Source organism: Phyllopteryx taeniolatus, chromosome 16 (genome assembly GCF_024500385.1).
Source record: "Phyllopteryx taeniolatus isolate TA_2022b chromosome 16, UOR_Ptae_1.2, whole genome shotgun sequence".
Lineage (NCBI taxonomy): Eukaryota > Metazoa > Chordata > Actinopteri > Syngnathiformes > Syngnathidae > Phyllopteryx > Phyllopteryx taeniolatus.
In genome coordinates, this window is record NC_084517.1 from 17,223,498 (window position 1) to 17,247,839 (window position 24,342).

Sequence of the window (24,342 nt, forward strand, 5' to 3'; positions counted from 1 at the left end):
TTTGCGCGTTTTATTCCCTTTAGATATGATATAATAGTCGTAAATGTGAATTTGAAAAGAAAAACATCCCGCCCCTTGTTTTTAGCGGAAGCTGAGGACCACAGCGAAAGCGGAAACGGACAGAATTGCAAGGTAACAACAAAATAATAGAATGTGTACTCGCGTTTTTTGTTTTTTTTTTTGGGGGGGGGGGGAGTAGTGGTGGTGCATGGAACCCATACTTATATTCGTACATAATAATTCATAACAATTAAAGGTTGAGATGTAGGCCATGCAAACCTCCGTACAGGGGCGTCGAACGACAATGTCAAAGGGCCCTGACCATTTTGGGGGGCGCCGGGTTTCCGACACTGCTTGAAAAACTGATATTGTTACACACCGCAGTGGTTATCTTGTTTGATAGATATAAACAAACCCGCTATAAACAAACCCGCTCCTTTGCAACAAAGTAGTAGACAATACAATACAAAAACAATGATATAGTACAGTCTAACATCTATACCGAAGAAATAAAACGTAATAAATATATCATTGCAGTACATTATAAAATGTCATTATATTGAACAGTTTTTATTATATATATATATATATATATATATATATATATATATATATATATATATATATATATATATATATGCTGTAACACTTGAATTTCCCCTCTGAGGATCAATAGAACATTTACCATATTTTAAATTTACTGGACGTAATACATAATCTGACCACCAGGTGGCAGTGTGACATTAGGATTTCTGCTCCTTTTAGGCGTGACCACAGAACATCAATTAGATCCAGCTGCAAACCTTCATTAGCTGACACTTTCTAATGTTTAGAGTTGATATAAACATGATGTATATAATATAGTATATTACTTTAAGTTTTATTTTATTTTTTGGACATTATTTTCACTTTAGATGCACTTGACCACTTTATACACTTGAGCTCTTATTGCATGCAGTTATTCTGCTGATTTGGTTTTCAATCGACTTCCCCTTACAGGTTTGAGCGTGTGATGTCACATCCTACAAGGAAAAAGGCTGTGCAGAGATCTGGCCGGCTTCCCAGCCCAGCGCAGCCTCCTGGGGCTGATTCGGCCAATGTTCCCACCCAGGAATCCTGGACGTCTGACAGGAAACAGGCCCAACTCTCCCGAGACCGCTGTAAGTCAAAACTCGCCTGAGTCTCCCCCAGACCCAAAAAAATATCTCCGGGGGGCATTTCTCAGATGAGACAGTTTACAAATAGACATTCTTGGTCACACCCCGAATCTCACTCGCTTTTCTTGCCCTCTGCCCGGCTTCCCATCAACGGTGCCTTTGAGGAATTGAACAATTCTATTGAGTAAGACAGCCGTGATTAACCGACAAGCAGTTTGGCCCAATTTCATGCTTTCGTGTCCTAGCTCGTGTTTTCCCAAACCTTGTTGGAGCTTGTTCAATTTCTGCGACTAGTTGTCGTGTGCCCTGCGATTGGCTGACAGCCAGTACAGGGTGTACCCCGCTTCTCTCACCAAAAGTCAGCTTAGGTTAACTGAGGACAAATTGTCCATAGGAATGTGTTGGGTACTGTAATTATGACTTTACAGCTGCATTAGTGTTGGTTTGTGATAGACTAAGGCGTGTGTGTTAGTACCACCTGCAGTGACATTTAAATGAGAGAAAACACAACTTTTTTAGTATTTCATTTATTTTGTAAAAAAAAAAAAAAAAAAAAAAAAAAAAAAGAAATGCAATAAAACTAAAACAATGTACCTACATTAGTGTTTCAGATTGTACCAAATGGACACAGGCGGCGTGCTACAGGACACAAACAAAAGGCTATTGCACACGAGACACATTTTCATACACAAACACACGCGTATAAACTGTACATACATACATACTTACATACATGTTCATATATTTATAGTCAGGCGACACGACAAAAGTGATACACGTGGCAGACGCCTAAAAAAAAATAAAAACAAATACAAATGACATCACTGAAGCTGCCAAAGTGCTTTTCACCATTCCTACTGGGCTGTGTGAGTGTGAATGACTGGGATTTATTTTTATTTTTTAAAATTATTCTTTGTAATAAAAATAAAACACACAGGAAGAACGGGAGTATAATCCTGAACAACAGGAACCGGACGATGGGAATAAACCAACACAACAGGACTTCCTACGGCAGCAGGAAGTCGTAGAGAATGAGGATGATGCTGACCTCCCAGGCTCGCTCGGTGTGGTTGAAACCAGATCTGGTCCCACGTTTTTTTTTTAAACATTTTCTTAGTGGAGGCATTTACAGCTCGGGTTGCACACGAGACATATGGCGAGCAAATGAAACCGGGACGCTTTTTCTTTTATTTTAAGACTTCACAGTGAGCCAGGATAAGCAGTAATACTGTCGACTGCGGGACCCCTGCCCCAAAACCTCCCCCTCCTCTTCTTCGCCTTCTTCTTCTTCTTCTTCATGCATACATTCAGCCAAAGTCCCAAGTGGGACAGCGCAAACAGAGAGACGTTGCTAACAACACTGTCAGAAAAATAAACCAGTTAAAGCATATCACTGGAGGAAATGTGCTTTCCCTTGAAGGAAACCATTAAGATACACAAGACAAGCGTAAAAATAAAAAAAAGGAAAGGGGGGTTAGTGATGCAAGGCTGGAATACATCATACACATGTAATGAGCTACAATTCCATGCATTACAAGGAAGAAGGTTATGGTTAGTCAAATGGGTTTTATGTATGGTTATATTGGGACTATATAGCGCTGCTTTTAGCCGATGGCGTGCATTGTGGAATGGTTTATAAATATGAAGGCCTATTATGTCCTGTATTCACCTTTTTTGTTTTGGATACATTTTTGTTTTGTTGTTTAAAGCGTACACGAGTTCATATCTTTATCAAGTACAATACAACGCAGAGAAACAGCAATCATATGGCTCGTGTTACAATCATAGCATCGTCAAGAGTTTTTACTTCTCATTCATTAATTCAGAGGAAATCCCAAATGTAAAACACGAGGACGTCGGGCGTCAGGCGCTTGGCCTACAAGCTACAAAAGTGCAACGCTGCAAGCTTTGCGTTGAAGACGGCGCGAAACAACACACTTTCAAATGTGGTATTAAGCGTGTCTTTTTGTTTTTGGCTTCTAAGGCTGGATTTACACTGCATGTCCAAGTGCTCAATTCCAATTTCATGCACATATGCGTCTATATGTACATTCCGAGTGACACATAGCCCATATGGTAGTGTTTACACGGACAGAACACATGCACAGAATTAACAACACAAACGTCAACACTGGGCAGTGGCAACAAAGAGCTAAACAATAATTGATCAATGCAAACATTAAACGTTACGTAGCGTTTATGGCCTGCGCTGCCTCTTCCGACCCATTAATTTCAATGCGTGTAACCTTAGCATCACTCAACTGGACGCCGTTGTTTTAAATCCACAACGTTAGTAGGACGGTGAACTTGAACTGAGAGTAGCATTAAATAGCTCTCAGCCTCTTTTTTGATGCATTGTTTAATATTTGTCAAACTGCTGCTTATTGTGAAGTGAGTTGAATTGAGTTCACTGCCACCATACGGCGCTCGTATCTCCAGTTGGCGCTCGCGAGTCGTAGCTCGAAAATCTCGTCAGTCGGGTCACTCCTATTTCTAGGCAGCGCTGTACTTCAAAGATGTCGAGCTCATCATGGTATATCTGATCTGTGCATTTACACTGCACTCACATTGTCAGCTATCTAATACCGATTGGATTTTAATCCACATTTGGAAGATTTTCTATTGTGCTTTTCATCGTTAGGATCGCAGGTGAGCCGGAGCCTGTCCCAGTTGACTTCTGGCGGGATACAGCTTGGACTGGTCGCCAGCCATTTCCAGGCCACGTATAGACAAACAACCATTCACACAGACATTGAAACCTACGGACAATATAGTCTTCCAAGAATCTAACATGCATGTTTTTGGAATGTCAGAGAAGGCTGGAGTACACGAAGAAAAGTCACACAAGCACACAGGAAACCGCAATTCGAACCTGGACCTCAGAACTGCGAGGCAGATGTGCGCACCACTAGGATATCCGATTCTATTTATTTATTTCTAGTTAATAACCCAACTGTGCCACTTGAGAGCTAAAAATAATAATAATAATCATATTTGTGTCACACCTTGCAGTGTAAATCCAGGCTAACAGAGAGAGGGGAGCATAAATATGATTTCATCAGAGTACCCATGAACAGTTTCACATTTCCAAAGCACCCACAATTTGGAGTTTTTGTTGGTGTTAAAAAGTGGTCTCACACCCCAACACGGGCGCCATTTGATTGCGAGTTCACACGATTGCATCCGCTCTCTTTTTTGTTTTTTTCGGGCCGCCGTCACACGCAAGTGGTGCAGTCTTGCATGATGGGCGTGGTCTGGTGTTCGTGTTTGTGCGTGCAGTGCTCCAGAGAGCTGGAGCTCTTGAGCGGCACCATGCACCGGTCGGCGGGCCGCCCGCTCTGCAGCACCCCCCAGCAGCAAAGCACGCGCAGGAACTCCTTGCGCATGTCCTTGCTCCGCAGCGTGTAGATGACCGGGTTGAGCGCCGAGTTGAGCGTGGCGAAGCCGAAGAAGATGTTGGCCTTGTAGAGGATGGGGCAGGACTGGATCGTGCACGACGAATCCAGGAGGAGGATGGTGAAGGCGGGCAGCCAGCACATGATGAAGACGCCCAGCACGATGGTGACCGTTTTCAAGAGGGCGTAGGCGGGGGAGTTTGTGGCTTCTTGGTGGCTGGAGCGCACGATCAAGTAGATCTTCACGTAGAGGATGACGATGGAGAGCAGGATGAGGCTGAAAATGGTCACCACGAAGAGGATGTACTTCTTGGAGTAGAGCGGCAGCACGGCGGAGCACACGGGGAGGTTGTCGATGCAGTTCCAGCCAATGATGGGCAGCCCACCTAGCAGGATGGACGTCACCCAGCAAGCTCCGATGAGCAGGAACATGCGACACGTCTTGGTGGAGCCGTACACTTTGACCTTGGTGATGGCGATGTAACGCTCGATGGCGATGGCCAGGAGGCTGAAGACCGACGCTGCCAGGGCGATGAACGCCGTCCCCTCGCGGATGAACCACTGCACGGGCACCAGGTCGAAGGTACGCGAGCCCGACAGGAAAATGTTGGCGATGTAGGCCGAGCCGGCCAAGAGGTCGGAGAAGGCCAGGTTGCCGATGAAGAAGAACATGGCCGAGTGGAACTTCTTGTTGCGGCACACGGCGATGAGCACCAGCAGGTTCTCCAGGATGATGATGGTGCACAGGACCACAATGATGATGCTGGGGTCCGTCAGTACCTTCTTGTCCTCGTAGCGCTTGTCCAGCTCCTCGATGGTCATGTTCTTGGCGAACACGTAGTAGTAGGGGATCAGAGTCCGGTTGTAGTACTGGGAGTATCTGCTCCTCATGGCGACGGGCTGGCACAGCACGGCGGCTTCACGAAAAAAATTCATTCACTCGGCGAGGTTGTGCTAGGGAATACGCCGGGACTACGAACATCGCCTTGAGGGAAGGTGCCGGAAGAAGGGGCTGGGTGGGAGAACGCCTGTCCCACAGTCACGTCTCAGGAGCTCTATGTGGGTCACCTGTGGACACAAAGAGAAGACAACGTTAGGAATTCTGGCGCTTAAAGGGAGCATATGATGGAAAAGTGACTTTTTCATGGGTCGCATACAAATATTTAGTCGTGTCTTTGGAGTGTCTGCCCAACCATCAAGTGTGAAATTAAACAACCAAGTAAACATTTACATCTCTGCCCAAATTTTGCCAAACTTTCTTGTCGCAGTTTAGCTAATTTACAAGTACATAACAACCGCCACATAAGTGGCAGTTTTCTCACAGTGTGTCTGTTTGGCGCAATCTCTGCTTAACGCCCCCGCCCAACCCACACACACACAAAGCTTTTCTGATGCTTTTTGCATTCTAGCAATAGTCCAGTGACTCGTATGAGACCTTAAATGGCGCTTTGGGGTAACATATATTATTCTGCGGAACAGTGCGTTCCCGATTTCAGATGCAGATCTCATCTTCAGGTAGATGAATTGAGTTCAAGATGTAGAAAGAGTGCTGCCAGCTGGACAAAGAGGACTCTTCTGGCTGACTGAAGGACACATTCCACTAACGCCCGGTACGAATGCGCTGCTGTCAACATGAGGCATTGTTGTTGGAACTAAACCATTCCAGCCTCCGCAGGCCTGTGCAAGATCTCGGAAGCCACATACAAATTAATAAGTCATAGTAAAGTCATTTTTTTTAAAAACTAATTAAAGAGCATCCAATTTTGAATATCTTAAACACAAACATTCAACTAAAATATAAAGACAAATATTACTGATTTATGGTCACGCCCTTGTGGCTAAACAAATATTAGATCCACACCACAAACAACCACAATAATAAACATGTTGTCAAATAAAAATGGGTATTCTTAAATTTGAAAAGGGAGACTTTTTTTGAGTGGATCATTCAAGGGCTTTTAAACAGCTCCCATGCACCATTCTATACCCGCACATGTGTCATTCAAATATATGTTGATGTATTCTACGTCGGGTTGAAAAACAAGCGTACTGGTGTGAAATCCACGCAGGTGAACTTTGAACTAACAGGGTGTCGGATTTTATGGTTGCGCGCATAAAAGCAATTTGCAAATATTCCCATGACTCTGGAAACAGAGAAATATGTCAACTGAATATTGAGAAAAAAATGAAAAACTGGCTCGCAACAAAAGGGACGATCTAATTAGAGGAGGAGTGGCCGGCCTTGAAGCTGTCATAAGTAAGACAACCCATGTGCACCAGCGCCGCTAGTCCGGAGGTAATTTAACACTAATGCGTCTCACTTCCACTCGATTGTGAGAGCGCAATTCTGCAAGGAAGAAGAAGGAGTGAGTGAGGGGGAGCTAAAGCCACACGAGCATGCATGTGGAACGGTATCTGACACAATGGCAGGAATCTGAAGGACCGCACACAAAGAAACTGGCACATCCTGTGACATGCGGAGACCCAGTGAAAGACCAATGAAAATTTTCTTCATGAATATACAGTAATATGGACCGAATAGCCAACAAAACAAAAACACAAGCAATTGACGTCCCCGGCCTAAAAATGTTTAGAATTGCTGTATTATTACAAACCCCAATTCCAATGAAGTTGGGACACCTTGTACAGTGTAAATAAAAACAGAATACAATGATTTGCAAATCCTTTTCAACCGATATTCAATTGAATGCACTAACAGAGACAAGATATTTAATGTTCAAACTGATCAAGGTTATTGTTCTTAGGGAAATATTATCTCATTTTGAATTTTATGCTTGCAACACGTTCTGAAAAAGCTGTGGCAGTGGCAACAAAAGACTGGGAAAGTTGAAGAATGTTCACAAAATACATATTTGGAACATTCCACAGGTGAGGAGGTTAAATGGAAACAGGTGAGTGTCATGATTGGGTATAAAAGGAGCATCCCCGAAAGGCTCAGTTGTTCACAAGCAAGGATGGGGCGAGGTTCACCACGTTATGAACAAAATGTGTGAGCAAATAATCCAACAGTTTAAGAACAACGTTTCTCAATGTACAATTGCAAGGAATTTAAGGATTTCATCATCTACGGTCCATAATATCATCAAAGAAATTCAGAGAATCTCCAGAAATGTCTTCAGGTAAGCGGCAAGGCCAAAAACCAACATTGATTGCCCGTGACCTTCAATCCCTCAGGCGGCACGGCATTAAAAACCGGCATCATTGTGTAAAGGAAATTGCCACATGGGCCGTCCCCCGCGCCATGTTTTTTTTTTTTTTTTTTTTTAGTGTGTATTCAAAATGAGTGAATATTTATCAGTTTGAACATTAAATATCTTGTCTTTGTAGTGTATTCAGTTGAATATAGGCTCAAAAGGATTTGCAAATCATTGCATTCTGTTTTCATTTACATTTCACACAACATCCCAAGTTTATTGGAATTGGGGTTTGTGGTTTAAACTGTAAATATATCACAAACTAAAACAGTTTTATTATCAATTAAAATTCAACTTACGTTACCCTTACAAAGAAATGGCTTACAGATGATTTAATTTTGAAAAAAGAAAAATGCACATGCATGCACATGTGGCGAAAACTCTCAAACTTCCAAACAACCCAGACTAATAACCTCATTAAATAGAACGTAACGAATTAAACAGTTTGTGCTTCATAACTTTATTCCGCAATTCATTTCACTGTATTGCTCCTTCGGGTGTGCCTGCTTTGGCCACCAGGAGGCAGTAAAATACTTTACAGTAATGCAGACACAACAAAGAACAATAGACTTCTTTGACTAAGACTGTAAATGACCCAGTAAGACGCTGTAATGTTAGTCATATTTCACAAAAGATAAAGAATATATGCCTGTGAGTATTGTTATAACTAAATCTGTTGCCCCACTGTTTGTGTTCTAAAATCTGTTGCTTCTCTTGATGTTGTTGTGGAACAACACACGTGTTGTTGTTTTTGTTTAGTGTGGAAGTAAAATTCAACATGGTCTGGCATTACAGAGCTTTTAGCCTCTTTTTGATGAATTGTTCAATATTTGCCAGACTACTGCTTATTGTGAATTAAGTTCAGTGTCAAAGTTCAGAGCGCTCGTATCTCAACTTTGCGCTCGAACCACTGTACTTCCTTGACACCAATTCCAATTTTGGCAGGGCTTTGCCGGCGGCATTTGGGGTCAATTCAACGTGAGCGCAAATAGGTCAAATTTTGAGCAACTAGCTGGGGATAGGTGCCACAAAAAAAAAAAAAAAAAAAAAACCTGGAGAGGTGAATTTGTGAATATTGAAGCGCGAATATGCTCAGGATTACTGTACTGCTGGATGTGTGCACGCAGGGGCAAAGCACAGCTGCATTACGGCAATGCCAGCAATAAACGGCTCTGTGTTTCCTCAAGCGGCAATGAGGAACAATAAAGTCCTTGAGCGCAGCGGCCAGACTTCACACCACGGCCTGCGGCGCTCATAATGCCGCCGCTCACTTTGTTGAGCCTGATGATGCATCTGCGAGGCTGGCACCAACGGACTTACAGCTGCGAGGAGCCAGCCCACCGCGTTGCAAGGAGTCTAGTCAGTCCGCATCAGTGTCTTAGCTCTGTTAATAGACACAAACAAGAACGCCCGAGATTGAGCACATGTGCCAGCTGCAGCGGGCCCATTCACATTACGTCTCGTTCTTGCAGCGTGGATTGATTAAGTCAGCCAAGTTAGAACAGCATCGCGTGACCGTCGGCTTCCAGTTAAGCCTCGTGCACGCGTACTGATTCTCGACATCTTAATGTGTGATCCAACATATGATAAGGGGAGGAGGATGTGTATGTGCTCACTGCTCTCATAGTGTGTGGTTTACCAATGGTACTAATACAGCACGCCACATGCATCACCATATCTCCATCTACAAACCACAGGTCTCCTGCCCTAAACCCGAAGTCTGATGTAGTAACAAGACTGACCTGTAAGAGGCAGCATGGTGTTACAGGGCATTCAGACTGAAGGCAAATACAAAGAAGAAGAAATTGAAGAACCTAAGCTAGCTGTTACCTTCTCTTCATAGACATTATACAAACACTCAACTCAACCAGCTTCTCCTCTATTTGTGTCCGGCAACAACTCAGGACTAGCAATCATGAATATTGAACACGTTGAACAGTTGTGATTATCGATAGGCTACTGAGTGTTTTCCGAGCAGATTGGCGAGGAACAATCACTCTAAACACACCACAGGATAATCACTCAGGATAAACTTTTAGAGACATCTGATAATCAGGCCTTTGATGTCCTTGGTCGGAAGTGGCGAAAAATGATCAAAAGTGTCCCAATTATCGGTAAAGGTGTACCCCACTTAATTGGCTCTCGTTCATTCAATGTCACAATCACGGCACGCGGTTCGGCCGAGGATTTGCGATCGTAAATATTGAACAGGTTTAACATTTACTAGTGTCAGCCCCGCATTTTTTCTGAGATCAGCAGATCAGCGTTAGTGTAGCCAATATCCAAGGACGCTTAGCATGCATTTAGCTGTTATGCAGCCCAAAAAACAACAACAAAAAAAAACACTTCCTCTTTAAATGTGTCCATGCTTAAACTATAACAGCGTGTCTACATTTTTCTTATTGCATTTTGTGGGCCATTTTCTTATTGTGATCACATGATATTACTTCCTTTATTCTAGAATGAGCATGAGACGACTTGCATATAAAAAAAAAAAAAAAACTCATCATGCCTTGCATGAGGGAATTTAGGAAGTTTCTCTTTTTCTCTGATCTCCGGCAGGCAGGTCAGCACATGACTGACTGCTCTCCTCACATGTGTTGTGGAGTCAGCTCGCAGGTCCTCCTGTCACCAAGATGGCATCTGTCGTGGGGAAACCTGATGCGCCGGTTTCTCCCGACACACACACACACCCTCAAAACCCGCCCTGTCCCTCCTCCACGCGGCCCCGCCCCTCTACCTACCGAGTGTAGTTCGCGATGCCACGCCCATTATCTGATGGAAGACTTGACTTCCTGCTATTCGACACCTCGCTGCCAAACGGTGACCCGGATTTGAACAGACATTGTCATAAAAGCTATAGTTTACAACTTTAACTATAAAAACTGCCTTTACAAAGATAATAATGCTCAGTTTTGATTGACACTGTCAGGGAGATATTCACTTAGCTTTTATGTTTATTAGTGTAGTTGTACTGCATCATAACTATTTCAAGTACATTTTTTACAGGCGGAATCGTTGCATCTCCAAAGTCACTCATTTTCAGGAAATAAAAAAAATAAATAAATGTAATCTTGCTTGAGTTACCAAACACCACATCGTCCGAGTTGTCTATTATACCTTACAAGAATACAATTTTAAAAAAAGGCTAATTTATCACGCTGTCATCGTATTAAAATGGTAGGGCACGTCCACATCAAAGTCTGCGCTCACGCCGACTCGGGAGACGAGGCAAAAAGCTTTCAATACTTCACAAAAGCAAATGACTGCGGTGACATTATCTTCCCAAACTCTTTCTCAAAGGTGTTAGCACTCTCTGCCACTCCAGACTTCCGCATGCAGTACCACAGTTCCTCTCTGGGTACTATGTCATAGGCTTTCTCTAGATCTACAAAGACACAATGTAGCTCCTTCTGACCTTCTCTGTGCTTTTCCATCAACATCCTCAAGGCAAATAATGCATCTGTGGTACTCTTTCTAGGCATGAAACCATACTGTTGCTCGCAAATACTCACTTCTGTCCTGAGTCTAGCCTCCACTACTCTTTCCCATAACTTCATTGTGTGGCTCATCAACTTTATTCCTCTATAGTTGCCACAGCTCTGCACATCACCTTTGTTCTTAAAAATGGGCACCAGTACACTTTTCCTCCATTCCTCAGGCATCTTCTCACGCACTAGAATACTATTGAACAAGCTGGTCAAAAACTCCACAGCCACCTCTCCTAGATGCTTCCATACCTCCACAGGAATGTCATCAGGACCAACTGCCTTTCCATTTTTCATTCTCTTTAATGCCTTTCTAACTTCCCCCTTACTAATCATTGCCACTTCCTGGTCCACCACACTTGCCTCCTCTACTCTCCCTTCTCTATCATTTTCCTCATTCATCAACTCCTCGAAGTATTCTTTCCATCTACCTAGCACACTGCTGGCACCAGTCAACATATTTCCATCTCTATCCTTAATCACCCTAACCTGCTGCACATCCTTCCCATCTCTATCCCTCTGTCTGGCCAGCCTGTATAGATCCTTTTCTCCTTCTTTAGTGTCCAACCTGCCATACATGTCATCATATGCCTCTTGTTTTGCCTTTGCCACCTCTACCTTTGCCCTGTGTCGCATCTCAATGTATTCCTTTCGCCTCTCCTCGGTCCTCTCAGTGTCCCACTTCTTCTTAGCTAACCGTTTTCCTTGTATGATTTCCTGTACTGTGAGGTTCCACCACCAAGTCTCCTTCTCTCCTTTCCTGCCAGAAGATACACCAAGTACTCTCCTGCCTGCTTCTCTGATCACCTTGGCTGCAGTGGTCCAGTCTTCTGGAAGCTCTTCCCGTCCACCGAGAGCCTGTATCACCTCTTCCCGAAAAGCTGCACAACACTCGTCCTGTCTCAGCTTCCACCACATGGTTCTCTTCTCTGCCTTTGTCTTCCTAATTTTCCTCCCCACCACCAGAGTCATCTTACACACCACCATCCTATGCTGTCTAGCCACACTCTCCCCTACCACTACCTTACAGTTGGTAACCTCCTTCAGATTACATCGTCTGCACAAGATGTAATCCACCTGTGTGCTTCTACCTCCGCTCTTGTAGGTCACCCTATGTTCGTGCCTCTTCTGGAAAAAAGTGTTCACTACAGCCATTTGCATCCTTGTTGCAAAGTCTACCACCATCTGTCCCTCCAAGTTCCTTTCCTGGATACCGTACTTACCCATCACTTCTTCATCACCCTTATTACCTTCACCAACATGTCCATTACAATCTGCACCAATTACGACTCTCTCTCTGTCTGGGATGCTCAGAACTACATCATCTAGCTCCTTCCAGAATTTCTCTTTCACCTCTAGGTCACATCCTACCTGTGGGGCATAGCCACTAATCACATTACACATAACACCCTCAATTTCAAATTTCAGCCTCATCACTCGATCTGATACTCTTTTCACCTCCAAGACATTCTTAGCCAACTCTTCTTTTAAAATAACCCCGACTCCATTTCTCTTCCCATCTACACCATGGTAAAATAATTTAAACCCTGCCCCTAAACTTCTAGCCTTACTGCCTTTCCACCTGGTCTCCTGGACACACAATATATCAACCTTTCTCCTAATCATCATGTCAACCAACTCCCGAGATTTTCCTGTCATAGTCCCAACATTCAAAGTCCCCACATTCAGTTCTAGGCTCTGTGTTTTCCTCTTCTCTTTCTGCCGAAGAACCCGCTTTCCACCTCTTCTTCTTCTTCTTTGACTTCGACCCACAGTAGCTGAATTTCCAACAGCGCCCTGCAGGTTGACGGCGCCGGTGGCGGGCGTTGTTAACCCGGGCCACGACCGATCCGGTATGGAATTCTTTGGATGAACGCTCATATTTGTTTGGCAAGGTTTTAAGCCGGATGCCCTTCCTGACGCAACCCTCTGCATTTATCCGGGCTTGGGACCGGCCTACAGTTTGCACTGACTTGTGCCCCCCATAGGGCTGCATTTGTCCATTTTTAACTACATTACACACCAATTCATTTTTTAACTAAACAGTTACAATAATAATATAGTATATTTGCCTCAGTCAAAACTACACTTAAAGAGGCCGGCTAATGCATACAGAGCTGTCTTGCATTCTCTTTTTTTTTTTTTTTTTTTTTTTTTTTTTTTTTTTGACAGCAATCTTTTGTCACCTTTTGTTTTGCTTGACACTTGTCACCGTGTGGCTTTGCAGGTGTGTCATGCAACGCAGAGAGCTCACACAAAGACAAAACAACACGACATGCTGTCTGGATTTGGGGCTAAAAAAATAAAATAAAAAAAATTTTAAAAAAAAGAGCGCTTACGAAAAGCGTCACGGCAGCGAGCGAGCGGGCGTGTTAGGACGGGTGACAGACAGACGAAAACAAACCAGGCACTGTCACCTGGCACTCATTACTGGTGCACGCCATCCAAACGTTCAATATCATGCGGAAAGCTGATGCTTACCTTCTAAGTCCTAACAGTTCAAGCTCTCCAGTGACAGCTTGCACAAAAGCCAACATGCTTTTTTTCTTTTAACCCCTCACCTACCCTTTCAAACACCTGATAAGCTTCAATTAGCAATACACCACCTGCTACCTGTCACTGCTTAAAACTCCCACACTTTCTCTTCTTAAACAAGGAGCTTCACATGCCCATTGTTCAAGACAGGAGCGATGCCTTACCTTGGTTTTTTTTTTTTTTTTTTATTTCAGGAAAACCTTGATTGCGCGACAGGGTTTCAACTGCTCGGTGGCTGCGCAGACGTTTGTGGTTTGGAACGAACATCCTGTGACAACGTACAACGTCAGGCCAAGGTTTTCCCCACACTAAAAGAAATGTCTTTTTCTGCTGTGACAATTGTTATTTTTAAGAAGTTTCTGTAACAAGTAGCATTTTTTTTATCACTCAATATCAGTGGGGTTCTATCTGTGCTGTTGTCGGCCTACAGTAATTTTTATTTTTTTTATTTTTTACAGATGCGTTAAAATCAGTCTGACTCTTGTTCTGAACATACTTTTTCCACTTCATTTTGAGCTCGGCTACCTCTGTACTCTTGATGCGTTTAAAATTAATGGTATTCTTGATTAGATATGGTAAAACAAAGTGTGAAAACTGGCTACTAAAACACATTATTAAACACTAATCTGACTTTTGACGACCTCGAGCAAAGTAGATTTGTCTGAATTCTTTAAAGATGAACAGAGTTGTATATATATCTATATATAATATTTTTTTTCCTTGTTCTTTTGTGGTTTGCTATAAGTGAGATGAACAGCAGTGCAAAAAGCACTACAAAATTTAAACAGTGCAACCACTTCAGCTCTAATTGGACTGGGATGACATCGATTGACCTTCTTTGAACAACACGAACACTGACGCGCTTGTATCACAAAGCCACCGCACACATGAACATTTAGTAAGTGAGGTTCTTTTGTGCATGACCTAAACAGGAAGCGCGGGGATGGTCCGCTGGCTAGTGGCCATAGTCTCTCTACATCTCTACCCTGAGGCTTCATGCGCGTGATTGATCTTTTCCACATCTGATCCACACCACAATATTGATCCGCAGTCAATACACGGGGTTGAAAAGCATGCACCAATAGCGGGATGATGGGAATCAGCGCAGCGGATCTTTATGAATGACCCTGGTTGGTGCAGACCGGGTCACGAGCCTGCACGGTGCTGCTGGTTTCAGTCTACCAAATAAGATAAAAATAACAGCGCGTACATCCTTTGGTATGTGACGGCCCGCACGTATGCGACGCTCCTTGTCTGCGTTACATGCTGCCAAAACAGCAAAAGCTGAGATCTGATGTAAAAATCATCTATGCGGCAATTTAGCCTAAAAATTCAGTATACCTGCAATCTAAACTGATCCAGTACAGGAAACTCTGTGTTCTAATACGGTCGAATGCTCCAAAAGTGGTAACATTTCTAATAACATTTCAACACTTTCACCATTACAAGTGTTTACTCCAACACCTTAAAGTGTGATAAGGAGGGGACCACAGACCAGCCTCCCCCACACACTCCCATGATAGTTTACTCATACTAGGAGGGAGCTCAGAGGCAACAACTGTAATGTCTTCACCGTATTAGCTCATAAGTAGCTGAGGTTTTTTTTCATTATTATATTTGTAAAACGGTCATTATAACTTGACAAGAGTACATTATGAAAGTAATTTGTGCTTTGCTCTGACCTGTTTCCTTGTTACCCCAGACAAGGACCTTATTCGTAATGGATTGTTACTATAACACTAAATGTTACCGGTTTGAAGTTTGTTTTTTTTGTTGTTGTTTTTTTTTTTTGCGAGTCCGCGTGGGTGCGCCCGTGATGAGTGCGCTCGCAAGTGCGCAACAAATGATTGACACCTCGTAAGTCACACTTTCTTTCTCTGATAGGTTGTCTTTCATCAGATGCTGTGTTTTTTTTGTGTGTGTATCAAATTACAGACACAAGAAAGAGCCAGAGATGGCTGATTTTTTTATTTTTTTTCACAGATCATATTTGTCAAATACTACTGTCAAGTCATAATGACTGTTTCAACAAATACAAAAAATGTGGTTTTAATTTTTTTTAAATTGCAAACTCCCTTTTTTTTTTACTCTTTATTGTGAGTTGTCCTGCCTGTTTTTCTTGCTGTCTTTTTTCTTCCTGAGGGGAAAACAGGAGTTGTCTATAAGGGGATGGGTGCTAAATGGGGGTTAATTAACTAATTCATCTCAGTTACCTAGCGATTTTTGGACTATTTGAGGACGGGTACTATTTGAGAAAATACAGTATATCTGAATACATTTCTAACTCAAAAGCACCTTTCTCGTTTGAATGTGTGCTTTGCATAACTGATATTATTTACTCTCAACACCATTACAAGTGTTTGTTCCAACACCTTAATCCAAGTGTGATAATGGGGGTGTGTGTGGGGGGGGGTCGAGCACGTAGGAGTACGACGAAACTGCCAGAATCTGGTTTTGAAACAGCAGAGATTCACAAAGTCGTCATACTGAGAGATGACAAGCAGCGCCTCGAAGGGGAAGTTCAAATGAGGAAGAGGAGAGGTGCACGGGCCGCACTAGCTCCTTTTCTGTCACCGAGAGGAGCTCAGAAAAGCTTTGCGCAGCTCCAGAACATGAATAGATTTGAAACAGATTTCCAAACAAAGGTTACTACAGTTTAAAAAAAGAAATGGTAGAAATGTGACCTTAATAGTGCAAATTAGGTATATATACGTTGTCTTTTTGTTTGACTTTGTAAGACAAATAAACTGCTCTTCACTCGATGTACAGTATGTAAATAAATAGTGGGGGATGAATACCTCTCCTACAGTGTCAATCAAAACTGAGCAACAAACATTTTCGATCAAAGGATTGGATGTATGCAGTATCAGTTCCATGAGTATCTTTACGTCAGCAAATCATTGAATGACAGCAGACAGAACAAAAAAAAAAAACTTCCTCTTTTACTGGCAGATAAAACACTTCCCACTTGGCCTTTTTTTGTGTGTCTTTCTTTCTTTGTCTTTAACACCAAAACCTTTCTTGGTCTTTGTTCCATGCAAAAAAAAAAAAAACCCACATGCTTCATCAAAACCTCCCATAAGTGTCTCGATATTCGTGGTGGCAGGGTGGGGGTGAAAATGGGTGCCCTCAATTCATAGAGGGGAACGGGGTCTCGTCTTTTAATTAGGGATTACCCTTTTCGCTTGTCAAAGAGTGACAGTTTGAGCACAGTCTCTTCCGAGGAGTCCGCTGTGCGTGTCAATGCGGTTCAGTCAGTCCGGTGACGGAGGTGGACTTGCCTTCCTCACTTAAGTCCAGCTCGGGAAGTTTGCAGTGCTTTATTTATGGCAGATGTTCTTGCTGTGTGTGGGGTGGGGGGTGGGGGGGCTCAGGAGACAAAGAGCTGCGTAAACAAGGGCATCATAGAGCCTCGGGAGCCATAACACACACATGACTGGACCAGACACCCCCTGCCCAAAATCCCTAATACTGGGGGTAGCGAGGAGGGATGAGGTTTCTCCATTGGTGGCAATTCAGAGGCATAATCTTCCAAATGCTTTCTCAAAGGTCTTACACCCACGAGGAATGCAATAAATAAATAGGGAGAGCTCACTAGACAGTTCGACAGGCGTAAATGAATCTGCATGTCTTTATCTTCGTGGATGACCAATTAATTCTGCACCAAAGCATGACAACAACAAAAAACAGGCCTACTTAAATGCCTCTAACCTCACAATTTTCACTCATAATACCGCAAGGCTGCCGCAGGGTGAGGAAGAGGCAGAGTCTTACGACACTTCTCGTAGTCAGTTGGCTGTTCGAGAGAGTAAATAGATTTGTTCCTCAGCTAGTTCAACACTTGAAATAGGTTAATAATGTGTAAAAAAATAACAGACGACGTGGGGACAGACCAATAGTATCGATTTGTAAAAAAAGACAAAAATATTTACTTGACCATTGTTGGATATACGGGGTTTCTACCCTACAGCAACGATATAAGACGAACATTATTTTTTACTGCCAACACAATTTTCATCCATTTATCCAGAAAAAAAGGGTCTGGACCTGCTCCTATATCCATTGTAGTTCAGTGCTTTGTGGGCATCTTTCACATGAAACTATTCCAAGCATGCCTATATGAACCTTGCTATCACTGCACAAAATCAAAAAGAGTTATTAGTGCGTCATTTTTGGATGCAGGGTGCATGCATGCATGCATGAGTGTGGGGGAAAAGGAAGTCCGGTCAGGTCTGCCTGCCCTGACGAAACCACAAAAAAAAAAAAAAAAAAAAAGGTTTCAGCTGAGACCTTCCTTGTTTACATCTTGCCAAGCATTTCTTGCAATCTTCACAATGAGCTCAAGTTAATGAATGGCTTTGAACTCTCTTTTTCGGACTCTATTGTCCCCTCTCCTCGCTCCCATTCTCTGAACTCCAGACTTTGAACTCCACCCCTTCTCACGTTCCCACGTGAACTTTTTGTCAAGGACACGGGAAAGCGACGAGACATATTCGGAGAAGGTTTCCATGCCGTGACTGCGATCTTCACGCTTGTTTCACCGCATGCACTCTGCAGACGTGGGGGAGAATAAGGAGGAGGGTGAGGAGGAGAGGTGATGTGTTGACATCGACACGAAATGGAACATGATACCATCTACCCAGACTTCTACTGCCGCTGCCTAGCACCCGCTGATAAGACACTGCACTGATGGAGGAACGTCCATCCATCCACACACTCCAGCAAAAAGACAAAGCTCTTAGACTCCCCATGCAAACACAAATCCATTAAAACAGGGAACACTGTAATGGAAGGGGGGGGGGAGACAACAACATGGTTGCCTAGGAAGGGAACATGGCTGTGCTCTTTTAGCGCCGAAACAACCTCTCCATGTCTTGGATATCTCTCTATGATGTCAACTCTTTTCTCCTGGACAGCTACAATGTACTATTAGTCACCGGTGCATGAGTGCACGGAGAGATTTTTATGACAATACCATAAATCATGCTGTCGCCTGCCAAAAGGCGAGCTTGCTTTTAGGGGTGATTTGAAAACACACTGTATGGTCTTTACTTGAGACACGTCTCTTGATCAAGTAATTAATCAATCATGGATTGGCTCGGAGCTTTACTACTTAAGTCATCGTCTTTATAGACATTTTGGACCATTGTATGCTTCCAACTTTGTGGGAAAAGTTTGGGAAAGGCCATTTTCAGTTCCAGCATGTGTGTACTAAAGCCAATAGAGCATTCTCAGAGAGTAGTGGTCTGAAAGAACCCCATTCCAACTCATCTCAACACCTTCGGGATGGCGGAAATTTGAGAGCTAACAATGCTACCCACTTGATGTTTTTCTGGACGGATGGACAAAAATTCCCCACATGTACACTCTACAATCTTGTAAGGATTCTGAGTGAGTGAGAGCTGTAACAATATCTCAATACGTTTGTCCATACGCTGTATTTTTGAATCGAGCAGCTACTTGACTTTGACCTGGCCAACATTTAAGGATCCATTTCCACTTGTCAGTCCGTTCCAATGGAGCAGTCTGGCCTCAAATCGTGACCCGGCTTGTGTTGAGCTGAGGGTTAAATCCCTCATGTTTAAAAGCCTGGAAAGCGGAGGCAAGCTTAATAGCCGTTTCTCAACAAAAGAGGCTATACTGGCTAAATAAAACAGGTTGTTGTGTGTGTGTGTCTGTGTGTGGGGGGCATTGTAATATTTGCACATCTTTAGAGCTCAGAGCTCCAACCGGCTGGACAATTCAAAACCCAAGGAAAAGATGCATGGCTTACTGCTGGATTGGAGGTAACCCCGTTGAGTTTTGCAGCTGCACAAACAAAGCGGATTGGATAAGAAAGACTCCCAAGTGGGAGGAAGAACGAGGAGGAGGAAGAAGAGGAGGAGGAGGTCTTTTCAACCACAGCATCCATCGTGTGTACCTGCTCTCGCACTTTTCCCGTCATATGTGGCACCCAGAAAAAAACGATGACATTAAGCCGTTGCCATCCACTTCATAAATCACTCAGTGCGACCAAAAATCTCACCTCCAAATGCCGGACAGTCGAAAGCTGCTCATACACTGTATAATTCTAAACATCACACTGCCAGAGCAGCTTCAAGCTGTCCCCGAAAAATCAACACTCTGTAATGTTGTTGCCATTTTAGTCGATCAGAAGCCTGAAGAAAGTCATATTCGGAAAAGGCCGGCCAAATATCAAAGGCTGGCAGAATCATATGTGCAGAGTGCCTATGAAGTTATTCTTGTATATCATAAACCAAAAAGCATTAAATCTGCGCACGTAAGAAGATGGTGGTAACGTCATGCAGAGGAGAAGGGCCAATAAAAACGTCGGTTTTCCCCGTCTACACACAAATGCTGACAACGGTTTTTGGAAAGTCTTCACGCTGGTTTTCATTGACCTAAAAAAGTGGATGAAAGGCCGAAACGTTTTTAAAAATACTCGCGTCAGCGCGTAAAATGTCTGGCCTGGCATGTTGTGGGATTGACTTCTGGAATGAAACGTGACAGGAGCCGTATCCCCGCTTTAGCAAGGGTCAGGATATCGTGGCATGCCGCTACAAGAATCTGCGCCTGGTCACGGTGTGTTGAAGTTCGGGGAGGAAGGAGCGGGTGGGGGTGCGAGGGGAGTTCTTATAGTTTGCTCAAGTCTCTGAAGTGGAAAAGGAATGTAACAGGAGTTAAGGGATTTTTCATTGACTGAGACACCTCCGCACTCTGGAAGAGCCTGCGTGGATGTCTAGATGATCACCAGAGCTAGCGGGACGCTGCGTGGAGCGATCTATAAAAGAGGCTAAAAAAAAAAATAATAATAATAATCACAAGGCGCCATATATTTCTCCAATGGGCGACACTCCCTGCTCTTAGCTGTGAATCAGAAAGCAACATGCTGCCGGTGTTGTGTTGTGACTTGTGAGAACAGAAGGTGTTTGTTTTGTTTTTTTCTACATCTGCCACACCCCAAAAAAAAAGAGTTTGTCAGGCTCAGTGTGGGGACAAACCGGTCAGAACTGTCAGAACACTAACCTGAAAAGCAAAAAAAAAAACAAAAAAAAAACTATATAAGCAGCTAAATATTTTCCTGTGATCTGTCACGCTTCTTTTCTGGCCTCACGTACTGAGTTGTGGTTTCACTTGACCAGGTAGAGGCCTCTGGCAGCGCAGTCCTCAGATCTACTTAAGGTGTTGTTAGCCCGCCAATCGCGCTGCATAAAGTGGTGTGTGTCTCCGACAAAAGAGGGATCGCCCTGCCAAAGGAAAAGCCGTCTCACTGCCTCCTGTTAGCGGACCGCTCGGCTGAAACCCGAGCGTCCTGCGAGGGGGGATCGACACCACCCACCCGCTCCCCAGTCCCCGCCTTCACCCCCAGTGACCGGTTTCAGAAAGGGGAGGAAAAGAAAGTCCCTCGCAAATCCAGTTCCCACTGCTCAATTGTTATTTATTTATCCACGCATGCAGTTAAACATCTGTTGATTTGTTTGAGAGATCTATGTGACGCCAATTGTCGCGTTAATCCCTGTCTCCGGTTTACACACGAAAGGCAGGCAACACTCCGCAACGCAAACATGCAGGACTGGCCTTCTCCAATATTGATTACCACTTCTGCCATGAGCTCTCAGAAAATGATAACAATGTTACTGTGTACCATGAACTGACTTTTTATCCCGTCCACACTCGACTTTTGCAGGCCTTGGGCTACAAAACTTGGGTGCCAATTTGTGAAAACCGTACCTGTGTCTGGGGTGGTACGGTTTGAAACCCTTGACTTTTACAGCTTGGGAGCATATCTGTAGCATTTTGACTCAAGGCAAGACATTTGGAATTCTAATACCCAGTCCTATTGGGTACAGTAGAGATTGTATCTTTAACGGTACACTGCACTGTCATAATGTACCCTGAATATGACAGGCTACAAAACTAGGGGTCCAATATTTAGCCCTAAGGGGTTACACTGGTGAAAACTGCATATTTAGGGGTAAAATGGCATTTTCCTGAAAGATACCGCTGTTGTACCCTTGTCTTTCACAGCTTGGAAACATATATGTACCTTTTTGACACGAAATAAGGAGAAACCTATACGGTATAGAGACTTTCCCTTTAAATGGTATGGTAGCTTGTCACTGGGATATTACTCAAAGATACTGTTTTTGTACTTTGGACGCCTGAATTTGACCGTTTGGAAACATTCCTGCACTTTTTGGGCCCTGTACCAGATACTACATTTGAGGGCCAATACTTTTAAGGCTACAACCATTTACTTTTACAGCTTGGTATCATACCTCTAACGTTTTGACCCAAAACCAGGTCCAAAATTTGGAGTGCCTAACTGTATATGATGATGTCACTGTCAAAGGTGACCATCAACACCTTTTGAGAACATACCTGTACCTTTATGTCTCACTGGGTTCTCTTAAATTTACTGCTTTTGTGCGTTCATGTTCACAGTTTACTGTCCTTTTACCCTTTCAACCTTGGGCACAGAATAAAATTTGGAGTTCCGATGGGCAACGTTTGTGTAGATTTGACCTCGAGGGACAAAAATTCTTCCAATTCTGCACGTATTTATGGCAACCCATATCTGTTCAACAGGATTGCGAGACCAAACAGAGAAAGAACAAAAGAAGAAGCCCAGACAGGCCCCGGTGAGGAAGCAAAAGTGTTTGTTCTGATTCAATGAGCCCTGCAATCACACAAAACCAAAATGCAGACGGACGATTGGCGTGTCGACTCCGGTCGGTCCGCGGCATGCTGGGATTGCCCGAGAAGCGGCACCCAAAACAAACTGCGCGACTCTGGCGCGACACCGCCAGCAATGAACCTGCTGACAGGGCCTTCGACACTTGATAAGCCCTCATCCGACGCTCCTGAGAGTGTTTCCTCCTTACTCACTTGCGCCGTGATGTTATCACAAGAGTGTTTTGCTGTCTTATTCAAGTCGCATCGCAGCATTCATATTCTTTTTTGTTGTTGTTGTTGTTGTTGTAGAGTTGCTTCTTTGCTCAGGCCTGGAACTTCCTATAATAACATTGCCACACTTGCTTCTGCTTCCCCTACCACAGCAGAGCAAATGATGGATCAGGGCTGTTATCTGGGCAATAAACATTATTTCCTCCGCCTTGTCATCTTATCTCGCAGTGATTTGGCGCTTCGAGTCAAAGTGCTGCTGACACCTCCACGCCTGTTTTTTTTCTTTTTTTCTTTAACAACCTGCACCAGATGAGGCCTATTTTAGTGGGAGACAGTAGTGATGCCTTTTTTAAGAAAGTAGTGCCGGTCTTTGTGTGTGCTTTCAACAACAGGAGTGTGTTAAGTCTGCCATTGTTTGAGCTGTGAGTTGCCTTTCTCTGGGAAGAACATCTCTGACCCAAGAGATTTAGCCAGAACATTGGGGGGGGGGGCTGGTGATAATGGAGGCTTTTGTCTTATTAATACATCCTTTCAATACAATGCCTTCTTTAGAGTGACGGATGAGCAAGCCTCAACAACGTCGGGGGGTGGGAGGGGGTCATAGCAGTAAGGGGGGGGGGGGGGGGGGGCACAGCAGGCTGAGCAACGGCTTTAAGGACCCCCGCCCCCCTTCACTCACCCTTCAACACCAACCCATGTACGTGCATGCACAAGACAGCAAATCATGCATTGAGCCCACTGTACACTTATCGCCATCTATTTAATGTTTAACCCCACCGTGTTAGCCATTAGACACGCGCGCGCGCGCGCACGCATGCACAACTATAATAGTAGTGGTTGCCACATCTGCGCTGCAAATTTCACTTTCACGCCAAACTTTGGCAAGGAAAAGAAAACACAAAAAAAAAACCTCTTTGTTAGAAGCATATTTTGACTGTCACACTCTAATTTTCCAAAACTTACCCCATGGGAGAGAAAAGATAACTTCGGTCCCCAGTGGCGCTCACATGTGGTCACCAGTTTGCAGAGCAAAAACAACAACAAAATCGCTCCCCCAAAAAATAAATAAAAATGATTTCAGCTCTCCGGCTCCGATCCTGCGGATGACAATCACGACTGTTTTGGTGGCAAGACGCGCCGTCTGGTCCGCGCTGGTAGACGATCCATAGCGGACTAAACGTAGCCGGACTCCAGTGCGAGTCGAGTCAACGAGTCGTAGCGATGCGAAGTTTCCCCAAAAAGAAGAAGTGTCCCGCAGCGGTCTCACTTTCTCGGATCCAGCAGCACGTCTGCCTGCTGCTGACTGAAGTGAACACACATAATCACACGCGCACACACGCGTACACACGCTCCAGAGACTGGGGCGAGCGCGCATGACGCCATCACCACGCGCGCGCGCGCGCGCAAAACACAAACACAAACACACGACCATATGATGATGTGGATGCGGATTTGTGAACACAGATTCATGTATTCCACGCCATAAACGGCTGATTTGGGTGAGCAGCAATGTTAACTAACGAACTAACTAACATTTAAACCATGTGGAAGTGCTACTCTCTTCTCTTATGGATCACAACAATGAAAACAGTAAAACGTTGGTGTACAGATACGACGCGTGAAAAGTGCTGCTAAATAAAACGTG

The 24,342-nt window shown here is 43.9% G+C and overlaps 1 protein-coding gene and 1 long non-coding RNA gene across 2 annotated transcripts; one reads left to right on the forward strand and one right to left on the reverse strand.

Annotated features, from left to right (window-relative positions):
• The first annotated feature begins 79 nt into the window (after nucleotides 1-79).
• LOC133466251 (uncharacterized) lies at nucleotides 80-14,119 on the forward strand. The gene is made up of 3 exons (XR_009784902.1): nucleotides 80-132; nucleotides 1,000-1,160; nucleotides 13,985-14,119. It is a non-coding gene; the product is annotated as an uncharacterized LOC133466251 (long non-coding RNA).
• Nucleotides 1,713-24,058, reverse strand: s1pr2 (sphingosine-1-phosphate receptor 2). Its single transcript, XM_061749759.1, has 2 exons — nucleotides 23,661-24,058; nucleotides 1,713-5,620 (listed from the first exon to the last, which is right to left on the reverse strand). The coding sequence occupies exon 2, from the start codon at nucleotides 5,486-5,488 to the stop codon at nucleotides 4,373-4,375; it is 1,116 nt and encodes a 371-aa protein (XP_061605743.1). The 5' UTR covers nucleotides 5,489-5,620; nucleotides 23,661-24,058; the 3' UTR covers nucleotides 1,713-4,372.
• Between the last annotated feature and the right edge of the window lie 284 nt (nucleotides 24,059-24,342).